We start from the raw sequence: 18,151 nt of genomic DNA, 5'->3' as shown, positions 1-18,151 counted from the left end.
AAAGGCACTGATACTGATACAGCAAAAAAAAATTAAAGGGAGAAATATAAATTCATTACAAACCGCTATTATGTTGTGAAAACATCACTGTCACTTACCTACTGCTGACTATGAATCTACTGCCTAAGACACCATAATATTCATTAAATAAAATTAAATGTTTTGTTATCCATTCATACCAGCCTCCCCCTCCCTGAAAGAAAAAATTGGCTTACTAGATTCTTAATATCCTAATTTTTTTTAATTTCTAAATTTACTTTACATACACCCTGTTTTATTTTACAAGGGATTTAAAGCAGCCTAGAATGATATATATACAATTTGACATAAGAGTACATGATTAGGGGAAAATAAACAGGATAAATAAGAAATAATGTATGGGCGAGGTTAGTGTAAATGCTTATCATGAAGTCCTTTCTAAATACCCGTTAGAGGTGGACCCCAAATTTGGCTCTGAGTCCACTAAAGCCATCGCAACGAGAATACAACCAGTTAAAACATGAATCATAGAAACCATACAATAAAAACAATCCAGGTACTTGGAGAACTGAGGAGAGGCATAATTATTCCTGTAATAAAACCAGAGAAGAGTTCCTCCTGTGTATGTTTATGAAGGAGACACTGTATAATGTGGTAACAATGTCCTAATCAACATCCTTACACAATTCTAATAGTGGGTTTCAGATGGTTCTTCACTTAAGAGTATCCATCAGCAGGGACTGTCTCATAAGGTCAAAACAGTTCATGAGCAAAGGCAGGGAGGGGAGGACAAAACAGCATGCCATACTGCTCTCTGGCAGACTCAATGCAAGAAGAAATCTTAAGTGTTTCTAGAAAAATAAATAATTAGCTCCATACTCCTCAGACAATCTTCCAAAGAGGACTTCGTCAACTGAGCCCTTGATAGGAAAGAGACATAGGAACTTTGTATTTATGCTCTATGACTGGAACCTGGCTTGAACAGTGTCTGCGTTACAAGGTAAAGGCAGACCGATATGCTGAGCCAACTGGTTCTTAAAGGGAGAGAGAGAACTTCTTAGAAGGTGAGATGCTGTCCAAGCAGGACAGCTGCCCACATCCACAGGGCACGAGAGCACAAACAACTGTACCAAGATTTCCTCAAAAAAAATCTGGTTTTTCCCCACCACCTGCCAAGCAGTGGAGTAATTTAACAATTTCTCTTAATGGTCACAGACAACTTCGCTAACCCCTGAATGATGTTAAGGAAAAAGGAACTTTCAACAATGGTTAAGGAGACAACACAATTTTACTCATTTTTGGAAGTAAAGATAAATATTTAAATATATTAAAATCTGTTGTGTTGCTTAGTCACTAAGTCGTGTCCGACTCTTTTGTGACCCCATGGACTGTAGGCCACCAGGCTCCTCCTCTCTCCATGGGATTTCCCAAGCAAGAATACTGAAGTGGTTGCCATTTCCTTCTCCAATTAAAATCTGTAGTTACACTGAATTAACAAATTCTCATTAATACACTAAATTAATTAAAATACCTACTTGAGGAGAAATAATTTGCAAAGAGACAAAATCTCCATATAATTTCAGGCTCTTTTCCAACTGAATCCAGGTTAATGAGTTTTCTAAATGTGCCTTCTAAATAACTAAGTAATTCAGGTGACTAACTTTGAACTTTCTCTTTACCTGTTATACTTGACACAAATTTCAACAAACACCATACTGGAAAGATTTATTTCTGACACATCTCTCTACTACACACATATCCCTTGGTGGCTCAGAGGATAAAGCGTCTACCTATGATGCGGGAGACCCGAGTTTGATCCCTGGGTCAGGAAGATTCCCCTGGAGAAGGAAATGGCAACCCACTCCAGTGTTCTTGCCTGGAAAATCCCATGGACAGAGGAGCCTGGTAGGCTACAGTCCACGGGGTCGCAAAGAGTCGGACACGACTGAATGACTTCACTCTCTCTACTACAGAAATCTGCTTGTTCTTTCTTCTAAATTCAGACAAGTGTGCAAGTATTACTTTTGATGCTTATGCTCTTCCCCTCCATTTTGAAAATAATGTCATGAAACGAAAGGCTACTTCATGCAAAAACTGAAGTTTTTCATTTCAGAACTTCAAAAATTATTCTTGGGAATAGCAAGGGATTTAAAATTGACTTTTAAACTTCACAGCTGAAACACTGTCAGCTCTCTTTTAGTTCAGTTCAGTCGCTCAGTCGTGTCCCGACTCTTTGCGACCCCATGAATCACAGCACACCAGGCCTCCCTGTCCATCACCAACTCCCGGAGTTCACTCAAACTCATGTCCATTGAGTCGGTGATGCCATCCAGCCATCTCATTCTCTGTCGTCCCCGTCTCCAGCCATCTCATTCTCTGTCATCCCCGTCTCCTCCTGCCCCTAATCCCTACCAGCATCAGAGTCTTTTCCAGTGAGTCAACTCTTCGCATGAGGTAGCCAAAGTATTGGAGTTTCAGCTTTAGCATTAGTACCTACTCTCAAATACCTTGTTTTAAGGTCTTCCTAACACCCTGATTTTTAAAATAAATCACAAAATTATCTACTTGCACTATATATAGTATTTTTAAATGGACTTCAGCTTCTTACAATTACACTTTCAGGTTTATTAGGAGAAAATCAGATGTTATATAATACAGCTGCTACAAATACATGCAATATGACCAATCCCCAGCTTTTTGGTTTCTAAAAACTTCCTCTCAGAGACTTAAAACACCAATGACATATGAAAAATCTTATCAATAGATATATAGCCCAGAATGGGAAAAAGTTATATAAATGATCACTTACCTTGCCCTGCAGACTTTACAGTTCAAAAACTTTTAGGCAAATGCAATATTTTCATGAAAATCTCACTCAGACAGGAAAATATATTTGTGATAGAATTTATTAGGGACATTAGCCATGGGGCTGGCACTCAGGGAATGGCAACATATATGCTAATACTTGCCATTTCTAATCTGGTCCAATTCCTCCTTCAAAAGCTTCTAAACTATTGGAACAAAAATTTTTTCACAACTGTTTCAGTTTCTACTAGGCTGATGAAAAGAAGTGAAGTGAAAGTCGCTCAGTCGTGTCCAACTCTTTGTGACCCCGTGGACTATACAGTCCATGGGATTCTCTAGGTCAGAATACTGGAGTGGGTAGCCTTTCCCTTCTCTAGAGGATCTTCCCAACCCAGGGGTCAAACCTGGGTCTCAGCATCGCAAGTGGATTCTTCACCAGGCCGATGAAAACTAACATTCAAATAATACAGAAGCTCACTTAGGCATGCAATCTAAAAATCCCAAACCATTTGCGATTAAAATGTACTTAATCTTCATTTGCTGAAAAGATTACTCCATTTGAAAAAGAGTAATTCTATAAGATATTTCTTCACTGAAGCTTTAAAAGCTCTGTGGTATCAATTAATATAAATCTCTGATTGCAAAGGTGAAGTATATATCTGCAATAGTTATCCCACATTGAAAGCAAAAATAGTATACATGGATTATTTTACTTTTTTTATTGGGGATTATTTTCCAAAGTCTTGTTAGAATGTTGCCACCATGGGTATGTATCTTCTCTACTTTTACCTGTTTGAAAGTTTCAATAATACATGTTTTATAAATTGTCATTAAATAATTTTTAACTCCTTTCTAGAAAATCTGAAATATTAAGTAGACATCATATAATACATTGTAACTATTAGGTATTATCCTCAATCAACTTTGCCTTGCTGCTACAATTAAAAGCCTTTTGCAATAATAGTGTTCATAGGTTTCATATGCAGAAAAACACCCTACAAATACATGCTATGAACACGACTAGAGATGCACATAACAGATATTAACATGATTTCACAACTTTCAGGTTTTGCTATTTTTGTGACTCTCATATTAAATATATATTTTTACAGTAACACTTATGAGTATTAATTATCCATCACTAGATAATCAATTATCCCAAATTTTGGTGGCTTACACAAGATTAGTATTCCAGTTTCTGTGAGTCAGGAATTCAGAAGTAGCTCAGTGAGGTAGTTCTGGCTCATGATTCCTCCTGAAGCTGCTATCAAGATGCTGGCCACTGAAAGAATCATCTGATGGCTTGACTGAGGCTGGAGTATCCACTCCCAAGATGGTTCACTCAGTACTAGCAGGCCTTAGTTCTCTGCAATGTGGACCTCTCCACAGGGCTGCTCCAGTGTCTTCTCAACAGAGCAGCTGGCTTCCCTAAAGCAGTGGTTCTCAACAGAGGTCCCTCAGAAGACATCTCACAGTGTTTAAGATAACCGGGGGTGTCTGGTGGGGATGAGAGGGCGATGCTATTAAAATCTAGAGGGTAGAAGCCAGGGATACTGTTACATATTCTTCACAACAAAGAATTATCTGACCCCAAATACCAATAAATTAAAAGATGCTTACTCCTTGGAAGGAAAGTTATGACCAACCTAGACAGCATATTAAAAAGCAGAGACATTACTTTGTCAACAAATGTCCGTCTAGTCAAGGCTATGGTTTTTCCAGTGGTCATGTGTGGATGTGAGAGTTGGACTGTGAAGAAAGCTGAGCGCTTAAGAATTGATGCTTTTGAACTGCGGTGTTGTGGAAGACTCTTGAGAGTCCCTTGGACTACAAGGGAATCCAACCAGTCCATCCTAAAGGAGATCAGTCCTGGGTGTTCATTGGAAGGACAGATGTTGAAGCTGAAACTTCCAATACTTTGGCCAAGAGCTGACTCATTTGAAAAGACCCTGATGCTGGGAAAGATTGAGGGCAGGAGGAGATGGTTGGATGATATCACCAACTCAATGGACATGGGTTTGGGTGGACTCTGGGAATTGGTGATGGACAAGGAGGCCTGGCATGCTGCGGTTCATGGGGTTGCAAAGAGTCGGACACAACTGAGCAACTGAACTGAGCTGAAATACCAATAGTACTGAGGTTGAGAAACTGCCCCAGAGCAGATGATCTCAAAGGAAGACCAAGGCAGGAGTCACAATGTCTTTTATGACCTACCCTCAGAAGTCACACTCCATCATTTCTACCATATTCTATACTTCAGAAACGTGAGTCACTAAATAACCGCCTTCACACAAGGGGAGGAGATTTAAGTGCCAGTCCTTTGAAGCAGGAGTATCAAATATTTTTACATCATTACACTTAGCAAGCTGGTTTTTTAAATCAAAATACTGGAAAATATCTTGCTTACTGTTGCTAATACTGTGTAAGTACTTTTTATTGTTCCAGAAAATAAAAATCACCAAAATTCCACTAGACAAAGCTATGTTTGTATCTCAGTGAATGGTCTCTATAGTCTTTCAATGATTTGATCTCAAAAAATTCTGCTAAGCATAAACATAGGCAGTCTGACATAGAGAAAAGTAAACTAGTAGTAAAAAGATTTCAGTTCTAGTTTTGGTTCTGGAACTTCCTAGCAGATGATCGTGGCCAAAGCGTCTATGAGTCTGCTTCCAAGTCAATAAAATGGGGGTGTCACTAGCCCTGCTTATCATACAAAGGTGTTTTGAGGCTTACATAAGATAATTATGTATGAACTGTAACTTTATGAACAATAAAAGACAGGCAGTAAATGTTCCAAATGGATATGAATGTGTTACTATATAAGAGTTTCATGATCAGCTTCCAGCATGGGCTTTATCACATAGCAAATTTTCAATATGCATGTTTAGATCTCTTACTCTGAAATTTGAGGTTGAGTATATTTCTGAGGTAACAGTAAGATAGAGCAGTTATTAAAACATAACCAAGAGTTCAAATCCTTGATCATTTGTTATTATGCTATGGAAAACTAAAATATCATTTCTACAAGTTAAAATGCACATTTACTCAGCAGTTAACAGATAGAATCTAAGAATTACTACAATCAGCAATATAATGCAGCCAATTCTTTAGAGACTGAACTGAAAAAAAAAAACAGGTATTACTTTATATATTTGTTTCCCAATTTAGACTTTAAAGGAGAGCAGAAGCTATAATGTATTTATCTGTTTATCCTTAAGAACATAATGCAAGATTAGTAAGTAAATACCAAAGATCCTGACCTCAAGGAATTAAGAAGTCCAACTGGGGAGTCAGGTTGAACAGAAACACACATAAATTACTAAAGACTTTTACAAAGCAACATGTTTGCTTCCTGCAATCCATTCTGTAACACTCCAATCAGATCAATTTTAAAATACTTCTCCTCCTACTTTACAACTCAAGAAACTATAGCTAGCTCTCTACTGCCTAGAAAAATGCAATTGCTTTAATCTTACTCCAGACCTAATTATTTCTGGAGGTAGGACCCAAGCACCTGTATGTTTAAAGATTCCACAAGTGATTCTGAAGCACAGCAGAATGAAAACCAGAAGTGGGTCCACCCTATCTGAGATATTCCTCCTGTCAGGCTAGTCCATCTCATATCTAATTTTCTTAGTTACGTTTTCCCTGTTACCTAAAAATGTTCCCTTTCTAGAAATGTTCCAAATACTACCCATCCTTCAAAATAATCCTCAAATCCTTCTTCCTCCATGAAACATTCTAGCTACTATAGCCCACTGGACCTCCAAATTTCTGTATACATCAATATTAAAAAAAAAAAAAAACTTATTCATTTATGTATTTCTCTGTGCTGGATGTGCACTGCTGCTCGGGCTTTTTCTCTAGTTGCAGCAGGTGGGGGCTACTCTCCAGTTGCAGTGCATGAGCTTCAGAAGCTGCAGCACCCAGGCTTGGTATTTACGGCTTCCAGGCTCTAGAGCACCGGCTCAGTAGTTGTGGCACATGGGCTTAGTTGCTCCACAGCATGTAGATCTTACCAGGTAAGGAATCAAACCTTATGTCTCCTGCACTGGCAGGCAGATTCTTTACCACTGAGACACCAGGAAAGCCATATATATATATGTGTATATATATATATATACACACACACACACACACATACATATATATATATACACACACACACACACCTTCCAGTGTATAAAAGAAACAGATACAATGCGTTAGTGAACATATATATATATATAAAGTGAAGTTGCTCAGTCCTGTCTGACTCTTTGTGACCCTGCGGACTGTAGCCTACCAGGCTCTTCCATCCATGGAATTTTCCAGGCAAGAGTATTGGAGTGGGTTGCCATTTCCTTCTCCAGGAGATCTTCCCAACCCAGGGACTGAACCTGGGTCTCCTGCATTGCAGGCAGACACTTTACCATCTGATCCACCTGGGAAGCCCTATATATATATATTAAATATATATATATAAAACATACTCACTAATCTATTATATCTGTTTCTTTTATACACTGGAAGCCATTTAAAACTGTCAGATGAATGCCAAACAGATTTTTTTTACTAAAACATAAATACAAAAATACACATATTCAAACTTCCAAAATTATGCTGCCTTAATACCTAGAGTTACAGAAATCTTTAGGAAACTGGCTCATTTCCTGATTGTAATTTTCATGACCACTGTCATTCAACAGTGTTAATGAAAAGCTTTCTTCAAGTATCGGCTCCACATATCTAAGGCTGAACCATACAAGTTTATAACCTGAATCTAATCCTAAGGTAGTTAATATCTCAAAGACTGTCCTCAAGAAATATGTAGAAAAATAATCAGGGGGAGGCATGAAACATTACTTTTCAATAGCCTTGAAATCCAAAGGGTTAGACATTCTTGACATTAGGTTTGGAACAATAAACTTGGATGGACAGTATATGAACAAGACCATTGTTGAGTCTGCATTGGACAATGAATTCAAAAGGAATACGCACAGAAAATATATTGTTTCCTTTTGCAGGTAGAAAGTTCAACTGACCCTATCAAGTTTTTACTCAGGGCCAATCAATCCAAACATACAGGGTTTATAAACAGTTCTCAACCAAAGGTGATTTTGCCCCCAGATTACATGTGGCAATGTCTAGAAACATTTTTGGTTGTCACACCGAGGGTTCCAACTGGCATCTAGTGGGTAGGGATACAGGGATGCTAAATACTCAACAATGTACAAGACAGTCCCCACAACAACAACAAAAATATCGACCCAAGATGTCAACAGGATGAGTAATCCTAGTGGTACACTATATTTGGGAATGTAAACACAGCTTGATAGATGCTCATAATAGTTATTGTCTATTCTCTTAATTTGCTATTTTTTCCCTTTTTGCATCAGTTCAGTTCAGTTCAGTCGCACAGTCGTGTCCGACTCTTTGCAACCCCATGAATTACAGCATGCCAGGCCTCCCTGTCCATCACCAACTCCCGGAGTCCACCCAAACCCATGTCCATTGAGTCGGTGATGCCATCCAACCATCTCATCCTCTGTCGTCCCCTTCTCCTCCTGCCCTCGATCCTTCCCAGCATCAGGGTTTTTTCAAATGAGTTAGCTCTTTGCATCAGGTGGTCAAAGTATTAGAGTTTCAGCTTCAACATCAGTCCTTCCAATGAACGCCTAGTACTGATTTCTTTTAGGATGGACTGGTTGGCTCTCCTTGCAGTCCAAGGGACTCTCAAGAGTCTTCTCCAACACCATAGTTCAAAAGCATCAATTCTTTGGCGCTCAGCTTTCTTTATAGTCCAACTCTCACATCCATACATGACCACTGGAAAAACCATAGACTTGACTAGACGGACCTTTGTTGACAAAATGATGTCTCTGCTTTTTAATATGCTGTCTAGGTTGGTCATAACTTTCTTTCCAAGGAGTAAGCGTCTTTTAATTTCATGGCTGCAATCACCATCTGCAGTGATTTTGGAGCCCAGAAAAATAAAGTCAGCCACTGTTTTCCCATCTATTTGCCATGAAGTGATGGCATCAATATCATTTAATTTATTGAGACTGCTAATTTCAAACTAGATGATTCAAAGCATAAGGCATTTAGGACACTAACCTAGGAATCAGAAACTGAAGCAAGTCAAACTAGTCAGGTGAGGAAATTATTAAACTTCTAGCAATATAAGATACAAACACCAATATTTCACTTCAATTTAATACTAAGATCAGTGAGGAGTCATATTTTACTATAACAAATGAGAAAGATAACTAAGATTTTCACCAGCATGTGGTAGCCTGGAGAAGAAAACATAAATAGAAACTTATTCAAAAGTCTAAGTTCAAGAAGGTTCAAGCTACCCAACAATCCTATATGAGGGATTTGACAGAAGAGGAGAAAAAAAAATTGCTACTAGGGATATTAAGGATAAAGCAATTATTTACGAGAATAAAGTTATATTTACCATAAGGATAAGGAAATATAAGAATGAAGAGTTCAGAAAATACTGCATAAACCAGACACTTCACCTTAAGTATCACCAGACAGACTTGGGGCACTGTATCTGGTCCCATCACTTCATGGCAAACAGAAAGAGAAAAAGCAGAAGCAGTGACAGATTTTATTTCGTTGGGCTCCAAAATCAGTGTGGACGGTGACTGCAGCCGTGAAATTAAAAGACACTTGCTCTCTGATGGGAAAGCTAAGATAAACCTAGACAGTGTATTAAAAAGCAGAGAGGTCACTTTGACAGCAAAGGTCCATATAGTCAAAGTTATCATTTTTCCAGGAGTCATGTACAGATGTCAGAGTTGGACCATAAAGAAGGCTGAGCACTGAAGAACTGATGCTTTTGAACTGTGGTGCTGGAGAAGACTCTTGAGAGTCCCTTGGACAGCAAGGAGATCAAACCAGTCAATCCTAAAGAATCAACCCTGAATATTCATTGGAAGGACTGATGCTGAAGCTGAGGCTCCAATACTTTGGCCTCCTGATGCAAAGAGCCAATGCACTGGAAAAGATCCTGATGCTAGGAAAGATTGAAGGTAAAAGGAGAAGGGGGTGGCATAGGATGAGATGGTTAGACAGCATCACCAACTCAATGGACATGAATTTGAGCAAACTCTGGGAAATAGTGGAGGACAGGGGAGCCTGGTGTGCTGCAGTCCATGGGGTCGCAAAGAGTTGGACACGACTTAGCGACTGAACAACAGCAAACAATTTGCGGGGTGAGAAGGTCAGAGACACTACCCCATGTGGAATTACAGAGTTGCATTAAGTATTGAGACCCTGGAGAAGGAAATGGCAACCTACTCCAGTATTCTTGCCAGGAAAATCCCAAGGACAGAGAAGCCTGGTGGGCTGCAGTCTATGAGGTCACAAAGAGTTGGACATGTCTGAATGACTGAGCATGCATGCACCTAAGTGTCTAGAGGACTCTTACCCTCATTGTCCCTTTCTTTCCCTAAGACACAGCCTCCCTGAGCCCTCAGCAGATCAAAAGAAGAAGTTCTGACCTCTTGTGGGCACATGCTGATGTCATCACTTTCTAGTTCTGAATCAGATGGAAAGGTCTCTCTGACAGAGATTTCAAACACATACCCTCGCAAAAAAGCTGCCCTTGATGTACAAAAGTTACCAGTATGTCACTAGATTCAAGAGAGACAAGGAAGAATCTAAAACATTAGAAACAGAAAAGTAGATTGGAGAAGGCAACTAAAGCTGAAAGAGTGCAGAAAAGAAAAGCTACAAAGGACTTCCAAAAATAATCTCCGAGAAAGCAACACAAATGTGCCCCTTCTAGACTGCTGTTTTCAAAAGCAAGAACCCTTTCTGCTTTTTTATTTTTTTCAATCTTTATAAACAGAACACCTCCAACAGCGCTTTAGCATTGCCCAAACTAAATTAACGAAGTTAAGAAAGCAAAGAAGAAACTGGTGTGGGTTTTTCATGATTTTTTTTGGGGGGGGTATAATGATGTGTGACGCCTATACTCTGGCCCTTAGCTTGGGAAAGCAACAGACGCATACTTGTGGGTAGACTGACTGTGAGCCACACACACTCACGTATCTTCCTTTGTGTGCCAGGCACAGTGACAATGTCATCAAGGCCTAAGAGGAGAAGGTTTTGAGGAAAACAAGGAAATCTGTAACATCATTCAAAGCAACAGGAGCCAACATGCTCAGGGTATAAAGTTACTCAGACAGCAGGCTTAGACAAAATAAACATTTGTTCTATTACCTTTTTGTTATGTTGTCATGGGAATCTGTGTTTAGGAATACTTATTTTCTGCAACTCGATGATAGAGCAGTAAAAAGGGGATGGCTTTCATAAGAGAAAGAAACTTTTATCTGTAAAGGCAGAAAAGAAAATAAATAAATCCTACAGGTTCTTAATGGGGCCACATGTGTAGAACCTTTCAATCCATAAAATTTATTCAAGTTAACGGAGAAGTTCATTGGGGGCTCGGAGCCAAAATATTGTTAGCAGGTAATAATCCAACAGCTACTAAAATTATTGTTAATAGTGGAAAGGCAGAGGAATGTAAAGCAGATACATGGCCAAATAAAACAGAAAATAAATGAGATCTTAAGAGCTAAAAGAAGGTAAAAATGACTTTTTAAAAATAACCCAATAGTAAGAAAAAACCTAGAAGCCCAAACAAGTTAGAAAACATTCAATCTGCCAGCAGGCTAATCTTCTTTTGTCACCAGAAGTCTAGAGCTAATCTCTTTGCTCCCTTCCTTTTGGCAACAGAAACCTGAAAGTGAAGTAAGCTTCACATGTTATTTAAAGAGCTGGACCAGAGTACCCTGAATTTCTAGGGCCCACCGAAAGTACTGGCTCAGGGACACTGAGCCTTCTGGAAGGAGCATGGGTCACGGCTGCACACCAATTCATCTGACTCCTCCACTCTGCCCTAAAGTACAATTAGCACCTCTGAATGGGTAAGAAACAGAAAGGAAAAAGCAGGGACCCCAGTGCAGAGTGAGCTCGGAGAATAGGCCCTTTGCATGTGGTGATCCTTCAGCATGGAATGTGCTTCCTTCCCACTCAAGTCCAACCAGTGTCCATCACTTCCCTCAGGTCTTTGCTCAGCTGTTACTCCATCACTGAGGCCTACCCTGCCTACCCTGCTTAAAGGTGCAACAGCTATCCCAGTCTCCCTCCCCTTTCCTTACTTTATTTTCCCCGTAGTGCTTATCACCCGACATGCTATAAATCTTAATTACTTATTTACTGTCTACCTCTATTACCCTTCCCCTTAGCTGACAGCTTCTTACGGGCAGAAATTTTCATGTTTTGCTCACACTCCATCTCTAGCACCTAAAAAGTGACCCCCCCCCACACACACACACAATAGGTGTTCAAAGTATCAGTATAACAGACAGGAGTCCCATCCTTAGGGAGATGAGCATGAACCCATCCTCCTCTGTCTTTAACTCCACAACCATACACCCTATAAGACCCCAAAGCTGAGACCTATCCATCTGTCCAAGGCCAAAACTTAGGCGTCATTCTGGACTCCTCTCTCTTCTGTACTTTTTTCTCCCCAACATTCAGCCTAGGAGCCAAGTATGTCAGAACCCAGGATCCATTGTCAAAAGTGCAGAATCTACAAACCACCACCTACTTCCTCCCTAGAATAAATTATTTAAAGGATAAAATGCTGGGAAATTGGTTAACTTTATAAAATCTTAACGCACACGTACTTACTTTATGGAAACATTATGCAAAGACAACTACTTCTAATACTAAAAGCTTCATTTACTTAAACAAACTAACAGAAACTGCAGGTTTAGAAGTTCTGTTTTCATTTGTCCTGAAGAAACACATGAATCACTTCCAAGTACATGACAACCATGAAAAGATTTCTAGGTTTCAGAGCCAAGGGAACCCACTTCATAACAAGGTGTGGTTTTTTTTTTGGTTTGGTTTTTTTTTTCTTTGAGCTCTACAATAATTATACTTCTTGGATAGGAAAAAATCAATACCAAATTTCACAGCAAAGAGCAAAAATCCAAGGTATTTTCAAAGGCCTAGAGAAGCAGTTATTTCTATTTATATCCTGTACTTACATAACAGAAACATGTACAGATAGTCTCAACTTTCCAAAATGTGCACAGAAGAATTTCAAACAAAAGGGATTCATAAATTCAGGAATTAATTATTTGCACTGATAATTCTTTGGGAACTGGTCCATCAATTCTGAGGAAGAGATGTGACTTTAATAAGTCATTACCTCAGGTTAGCCAGGCTTACTTACACTGGTGGGATTGGTTAGTCATAGCTCTACTATTTCAAATGACCCAGCAACCCCTTTCTTCTCAAAAGGAGGGTGAGGAGAGGCAAACAGCACCAGAGAAGGTGCCACCAGACAATCTTAGCAGCCTAAAGCATAGGAAAGGAGAATTGTGAAGTACTGAAATCACAGAACCAAATCCAAAGTAGTACTGTATACCATTCCTTTAATGAGTCCAGCTCCTCATCTATAAAACTAGGTTAATACTAGCCTTCACAGAGCCAGTGAAAATTGAATAATGCTTTGAATGCAAATACATTATAAAGTATAAAATCCCATAAAAATGTTTGTTAATACTAAAGTGAGATATTAATAGATCTTTGAGGCTAAAGTACAGGGAAATCAAAGGCAGAGTAGTCCTCAGTATCAAGGAATTAAGGTGGCAGAACTGAAATGCGAGAGGTTCAGGATACCCTTATTTTCAAATGGGAGCCCGTGGAAAATGGGAATCTGACAAACAATGACTTTATAGCCAACTTAAATGAACTCTTTCTTAAAAGTCTTTAGACATCAATAATACAAATATTTTGCCATTGTGTTTAAATATTTATTGGTTGGTACTGGTAACATGCAGCCAGTCACCTTGCTTTTGGTTACAAAGAAGAGCAAATGGAAAGAAAGATCAGCATGGGCTTATATCGCCACTAGAAAAATAAAAGGCTACCCCTCTCACTCCAGTACTCTTGCCTGGAAAATTTCATGGATGTAGGAGCCTGGTAGGCTACAGCCCATGGGGCCTCAAAGAGTCAAACACAACTGAGCGACTTCACTTTCTTTCTTTCTATAGTTCCTTTTGGAGAAGGAAATGGCAACCCCCTCCAGTGTTCTTGCCTGGAGAATCCCATGGACGGAGGGGCCTGATGGGCTACAGTTTATGGGGTTGCAAAGAGTGAGACACAACTAAGCAACTAACACACACACATACACCCCTCTCACTGATTAGGAATCAGGAAAGTTACCTCTGCACACTCTATAATGACATTATTTATCTATGCCCTGGCTCATGTTTTGTTCTTTTTTTTTTTAAAGATTTAAAATGATGAGTGGCTATTAATATTAAAAAACTCAGCTTCACTTATCTTTCTTACATTCATTTTCACAAAGCATTTAGGATGTTGGATTTGACCTCTTAGTAAATTTTGCCATTCTTTTACCAAAGGTTTGGTATATACTTTATATACTGATGATAAGTATAAACAGCACAGAACAATGCCCAGAACATAGAAAGCAATCCATAAAACGTAGTTATTATTCACATCATACTATAAACCCTACCAGGGAATGAACTGTCTTTGTCTTGTTTAACACTCTAGCTCAAGAAACCTAGCCTGCTATCTGGTCCATGAGTGTGCTAAGTCATTTCAGTCATGTCCCACTCTTTGCAACCCTATGGACTGTAGCCCACCAGGCTCCTCTGTCCATGGGGAGTCTCCAGGCAAGAATACTGGAGTGGTTTACCATTTCCTCCTCCACAGGATCTTCCCCACCCAGGGATCAAACCTGTGTCTCCTGCATTGGCAGGCGGGTTCTTTATCCCTAGCACCACCTGGGACGCCCCTAAAGATGTGTGCGTGCTAAGCTGCCAGTCCATAGTTGGTACTCAATAAATATTATTTCATAAGTGATTAAATATGATTTAAGAATAATTCTGATCTCTCACCTGTTTCATGGTTACTACTGCCCCACCTCCTGTAATCAAAGGCAAGAGTCTGGAAAACCCATACACCAGAGGAAAGGCATTTAAGTTCCTGTTTATATTTCCTTAAACTCACCACAAAGATCCTCCCCCACCCCTTTTGTCCCCAAACCACAAAATCAATGCTTTGCAACACTGTACTCTTGAACAATTTTGCTTCATTTCCCCTCACTGACAGCACACAAAGTTCCTTAAAAAGTTGCAAGCTTTAGTTTAGTTCCCTTTACCCCTTAAGAAGGAAAGGCATATTTGTAAAACTCAAAAACTCAAATTTCTATTTTTATTCCTTGATCTTTAATTCACGATTAGTTATCACACTTGCTTTACTAGATACTTAGTACAAATGAAAATACTGAAAATTGGCTTAATATTTTTTAAAATTTTTTAAAGTTAACACTTCAGAGCAATCAAATTAGGAAACTGACACATTATTTCAGTGATGTTGCATTCCTTGAAATACTTTCAGAGATTCTTTTTTGGAACAGACTTCAATCCAGTTCTACAAGTCACACAGGAAATTCTGTGTCATTACTTTATGGTTACAACTCCTATTTGACCTCACACAGTATCACCAACCTGGCTGCCTAATCTTTTCACCAGACTTGAGTCCAAATTCTCCAAATTATTTGGATTCAATCTAACTTTGTTATTTCCTAAATCAAATCTGCTCTCAAAAAAATGAAGATAGTGAAAAATAACACAGGCTCCAAAGTGGATTCTAAGAGAAGTTTAAAAAACATTTTTCTTTTCTGCCACACCTGAAAGCTGCCAACTGAAAGAACAACTTGAAATAACTACTCTGGATGAGATAACACATGTGAATGTAAATTCTGATATTTTCAATCCAAGATCAACTATACTTGTTTACAGTCAATTGTCACATAATATTGGTTATTTTTCTCCACCAATATGTTATAGGTTACACTTTAAATACCCTTAGCAGAACTGCCTCCACAGAAAGACACACAAGAAACAGGGGTGAGAACTCTTACAACTGGAGAAAGAGAAAGGAAACTTTTCACAGTCTTTCTATGCCTTTTACATTTTATACAATGTGAATGTATTTTTAAAACCTGTTTAACAAATTACTTCCAAGTGTCAGTTTTGATGCCTTCTATAAACCAGAAAAATAAAGCACTAAAAAATGTGGAGTTCATGTTTTATCAGCACTTCACTGAATCTCCAGTGCCAGGGCTGAGTTATTCACATCAATTGTAGGGAAACCTTGCAAACAGTTCACTGAACTCCCCACAGTTGAGCCGGATCACAGCCACTAAAGTTTAAACAATAATGATTGGAAACAAAAATTCAGTACCACAAAAATTAATGTGTCAATTCCAGAATGAAAACTGGCCTTAAACAAGTGAGCTATTAAAGGAGCAATGATCCAAACACATCTTCAAAAATTAGCAAATCAACAGCACGCTATAAAAATGGAAAAAAGATGTCAAGCACAGGGCCATCAGCGACATCATTCAAGCAGCCTGAACTAGAAAAGGCAATATGATCTGTTGCTGGACACAATTGCACAATCTCAATTACCCAGAAGATTCTACCAAACAGGAAATTCATGCTGGGGCTTTAAGAAACACAGGAATTATATTCAAAGATTAACAAGTCTAAAAGCCTGGAATCTGCCGCGAAACAAAAAACTAATTTTGTAGACCTCTTTGCAAATAATGCATGCACAGGAATTACAAGGAATAGCTTCAGATCAGCTCTCAAATTACACAAAATCTAAAATACAGTCTATAAAACCTTAGAAGTTAGAAACGTTAGTGAACGGAGGTCTGGAAATTTTACAGTAGCGTTTAATTCAAAAGACATTCATAGTGTGAATTAAAGCTGAAAAGTGTCTCTTCCTTCCTTTGCTATATACTCCATATCCCATGAAAACCATTATGTACCTCTCAGGCTGTAAGTGCAGCTTAAGTTCTCTGCAAACCCTCTAAGGGACTTTAAAAACACAGTGTTTCACAAGAATTATCACGATTAAAAAATATTTATAATACATCGCAGCACTGTTAATAACTTTTTGATCTTGAGGGCGTCCAACGGATCTGAACCTCACTTGCTCCAAAGGAGAAAACTGTTTTCTCAAACAATACTTAAATGAGCAGTGGTATGTGACTAATCAGAGAGGCCGCCAGCTTCTCAAGCTGCAGTGTGTTTGCAGGCACTACCACCACCCCCCACTCCGCGAAAAGGAAATACGCTTTCAACTGAATCGGAAACACACCACTCAAGCTGGCACAGGGCTCACCGAGATAAAGTCGGTATTTTAAGCTCCCTGGATAGCTGCTAATTCAAGTGCGAATTCAAAAAGAACCCTTCTCAAAATGCAATTTCGACAGAGGTTTGCAAAAAAGCCCGGACTCAACGCCCTTCGTCCTTAGTTTTGTTCAGATGACCGCAGTCGAGCTTTGCCCTTCTGCTTCTCCGGGCAGCTCCCCGGGCTTGTCTGCTCCGAGGGCAGGCACATCTCGAGAGAGTCTTTCTGCTCGATGCCAGCAGGGAGAGACCTCCGAAGAGGGACCTGTGTTCCTGCCCCCGTACCAACACCCCCCGCCCCCGGCAAGGGAACGCGCAGGGTGCGAGTCAGGGCCCGGCTCCAACACCATCACCCACCGCCCACCGTGGACCTGCGTCCTACACACAGCTGACCATCTACGCGGGCGTGCAGGGTGGGGGAGCAAGGGGGACAGGGAGTGCAGGGCAGGGTCGAAGAGGGCTGGGATGCCCTCCCCCCAAGGAAAATTCCTGCCGCTGGGTGCATGGCTGAGCCATGGGGGCAGGCCTGACTCTGGGGCACACGGAGACACCCGGCCCAGCGAGGCACCCGGCCCGGTGACACTCACCACACGGAGCCATAGGCGCCGGAGCCCACCGGGGACAGGTTCTGGTAACGCTCGGGCACCTCCCAGATGGTCTTGTTCAGCTCCTGCCGGTAGAACGTGGGCCTCTCCTGAGACATCTTCCAGCGGTGGCCGCGGGGCGAGGAGGTGGCCCTTGCGGGGCCCCGCCTGCACCCGCACCCGCTTCCCCCGACCTCGTAGCCCGCCCGGCCGGGCGGGGAACCCTGCGCTGGCCGCCCGCGCAGGTGCGGCTGCGGCGACCCTGACGACTCCCGCGCGCGCGCGCGGCCCCTGTCAGCCGCAGCGGCTGGACGCGCCTCACCGACAGCGGGGGAAGTCCTGCGAAGGGCCGGGGCACGCTCCGGGGCCCTGGGCTGGCGCCCCGCCCAGCTCTCCCTGCACGCTCTCCACACCCGGCCGACTCCGGCTGCGCGGCGGGGTCACAGCTCCAGCTGCAGCGCCCGCGGAGCTTCCAGTGGTCGCCTTTCCCGGAGCCAGCGAACAGGAGCCTCTCGCTGTCCTCTCGCGAGAACAGCT

The 18,151-nt window shown here is 40.7% G+C and overlaps 1 protein-coding gene across 4 annotated transcripts in view; it reads right to left on the bottom strand.

Moving 5' to 3' along the window:
• Nucleotides 1-18,078, bottom strand: part of MAPK14 (mitogen-activated protein kinase 14) — an 83,002-nt gene extending 64,924 nt beyond the window's left edge. For all 4 annotated transcript variants that reach the window (XM_055407280.2, XM_055407281.2, XM_055407282.2 and 1 more), the window contains exon 1: nucleotides 17,618-18,078. In XM_055407280.2, coding sequence (XP_055263255.1) covers nucleotides 17,618-17,733 — 116 coding nt within the window. In that variant the 5' untranslated portion in view covers nucleotides 17,734-18,078. The remainder of the gene's footprint in view (nucleotides 1-17,617) is intronic.
• Nucleotides 18,079-18,151: the final 73 nt, after the last annotated feature.

The sequence above is a fragment of the Moschus berezovskii genome, chromosome 23, assembly GCF_049115385.1.
Source record: "Moschus berezovskii isolate FMDL1 chromosome 23, NW_MosBer_1.0, whole genome shotgun sequence".
Lineage (NCBI taxonomy): Eukaryota > Metazoa > Chordata > Mammalia > Artiodactyla > Moschidae > Moschus > Moschus berezovskii.
This window is presented reverse-complemented; position numbering and strand designations above follow the sequence as displayed.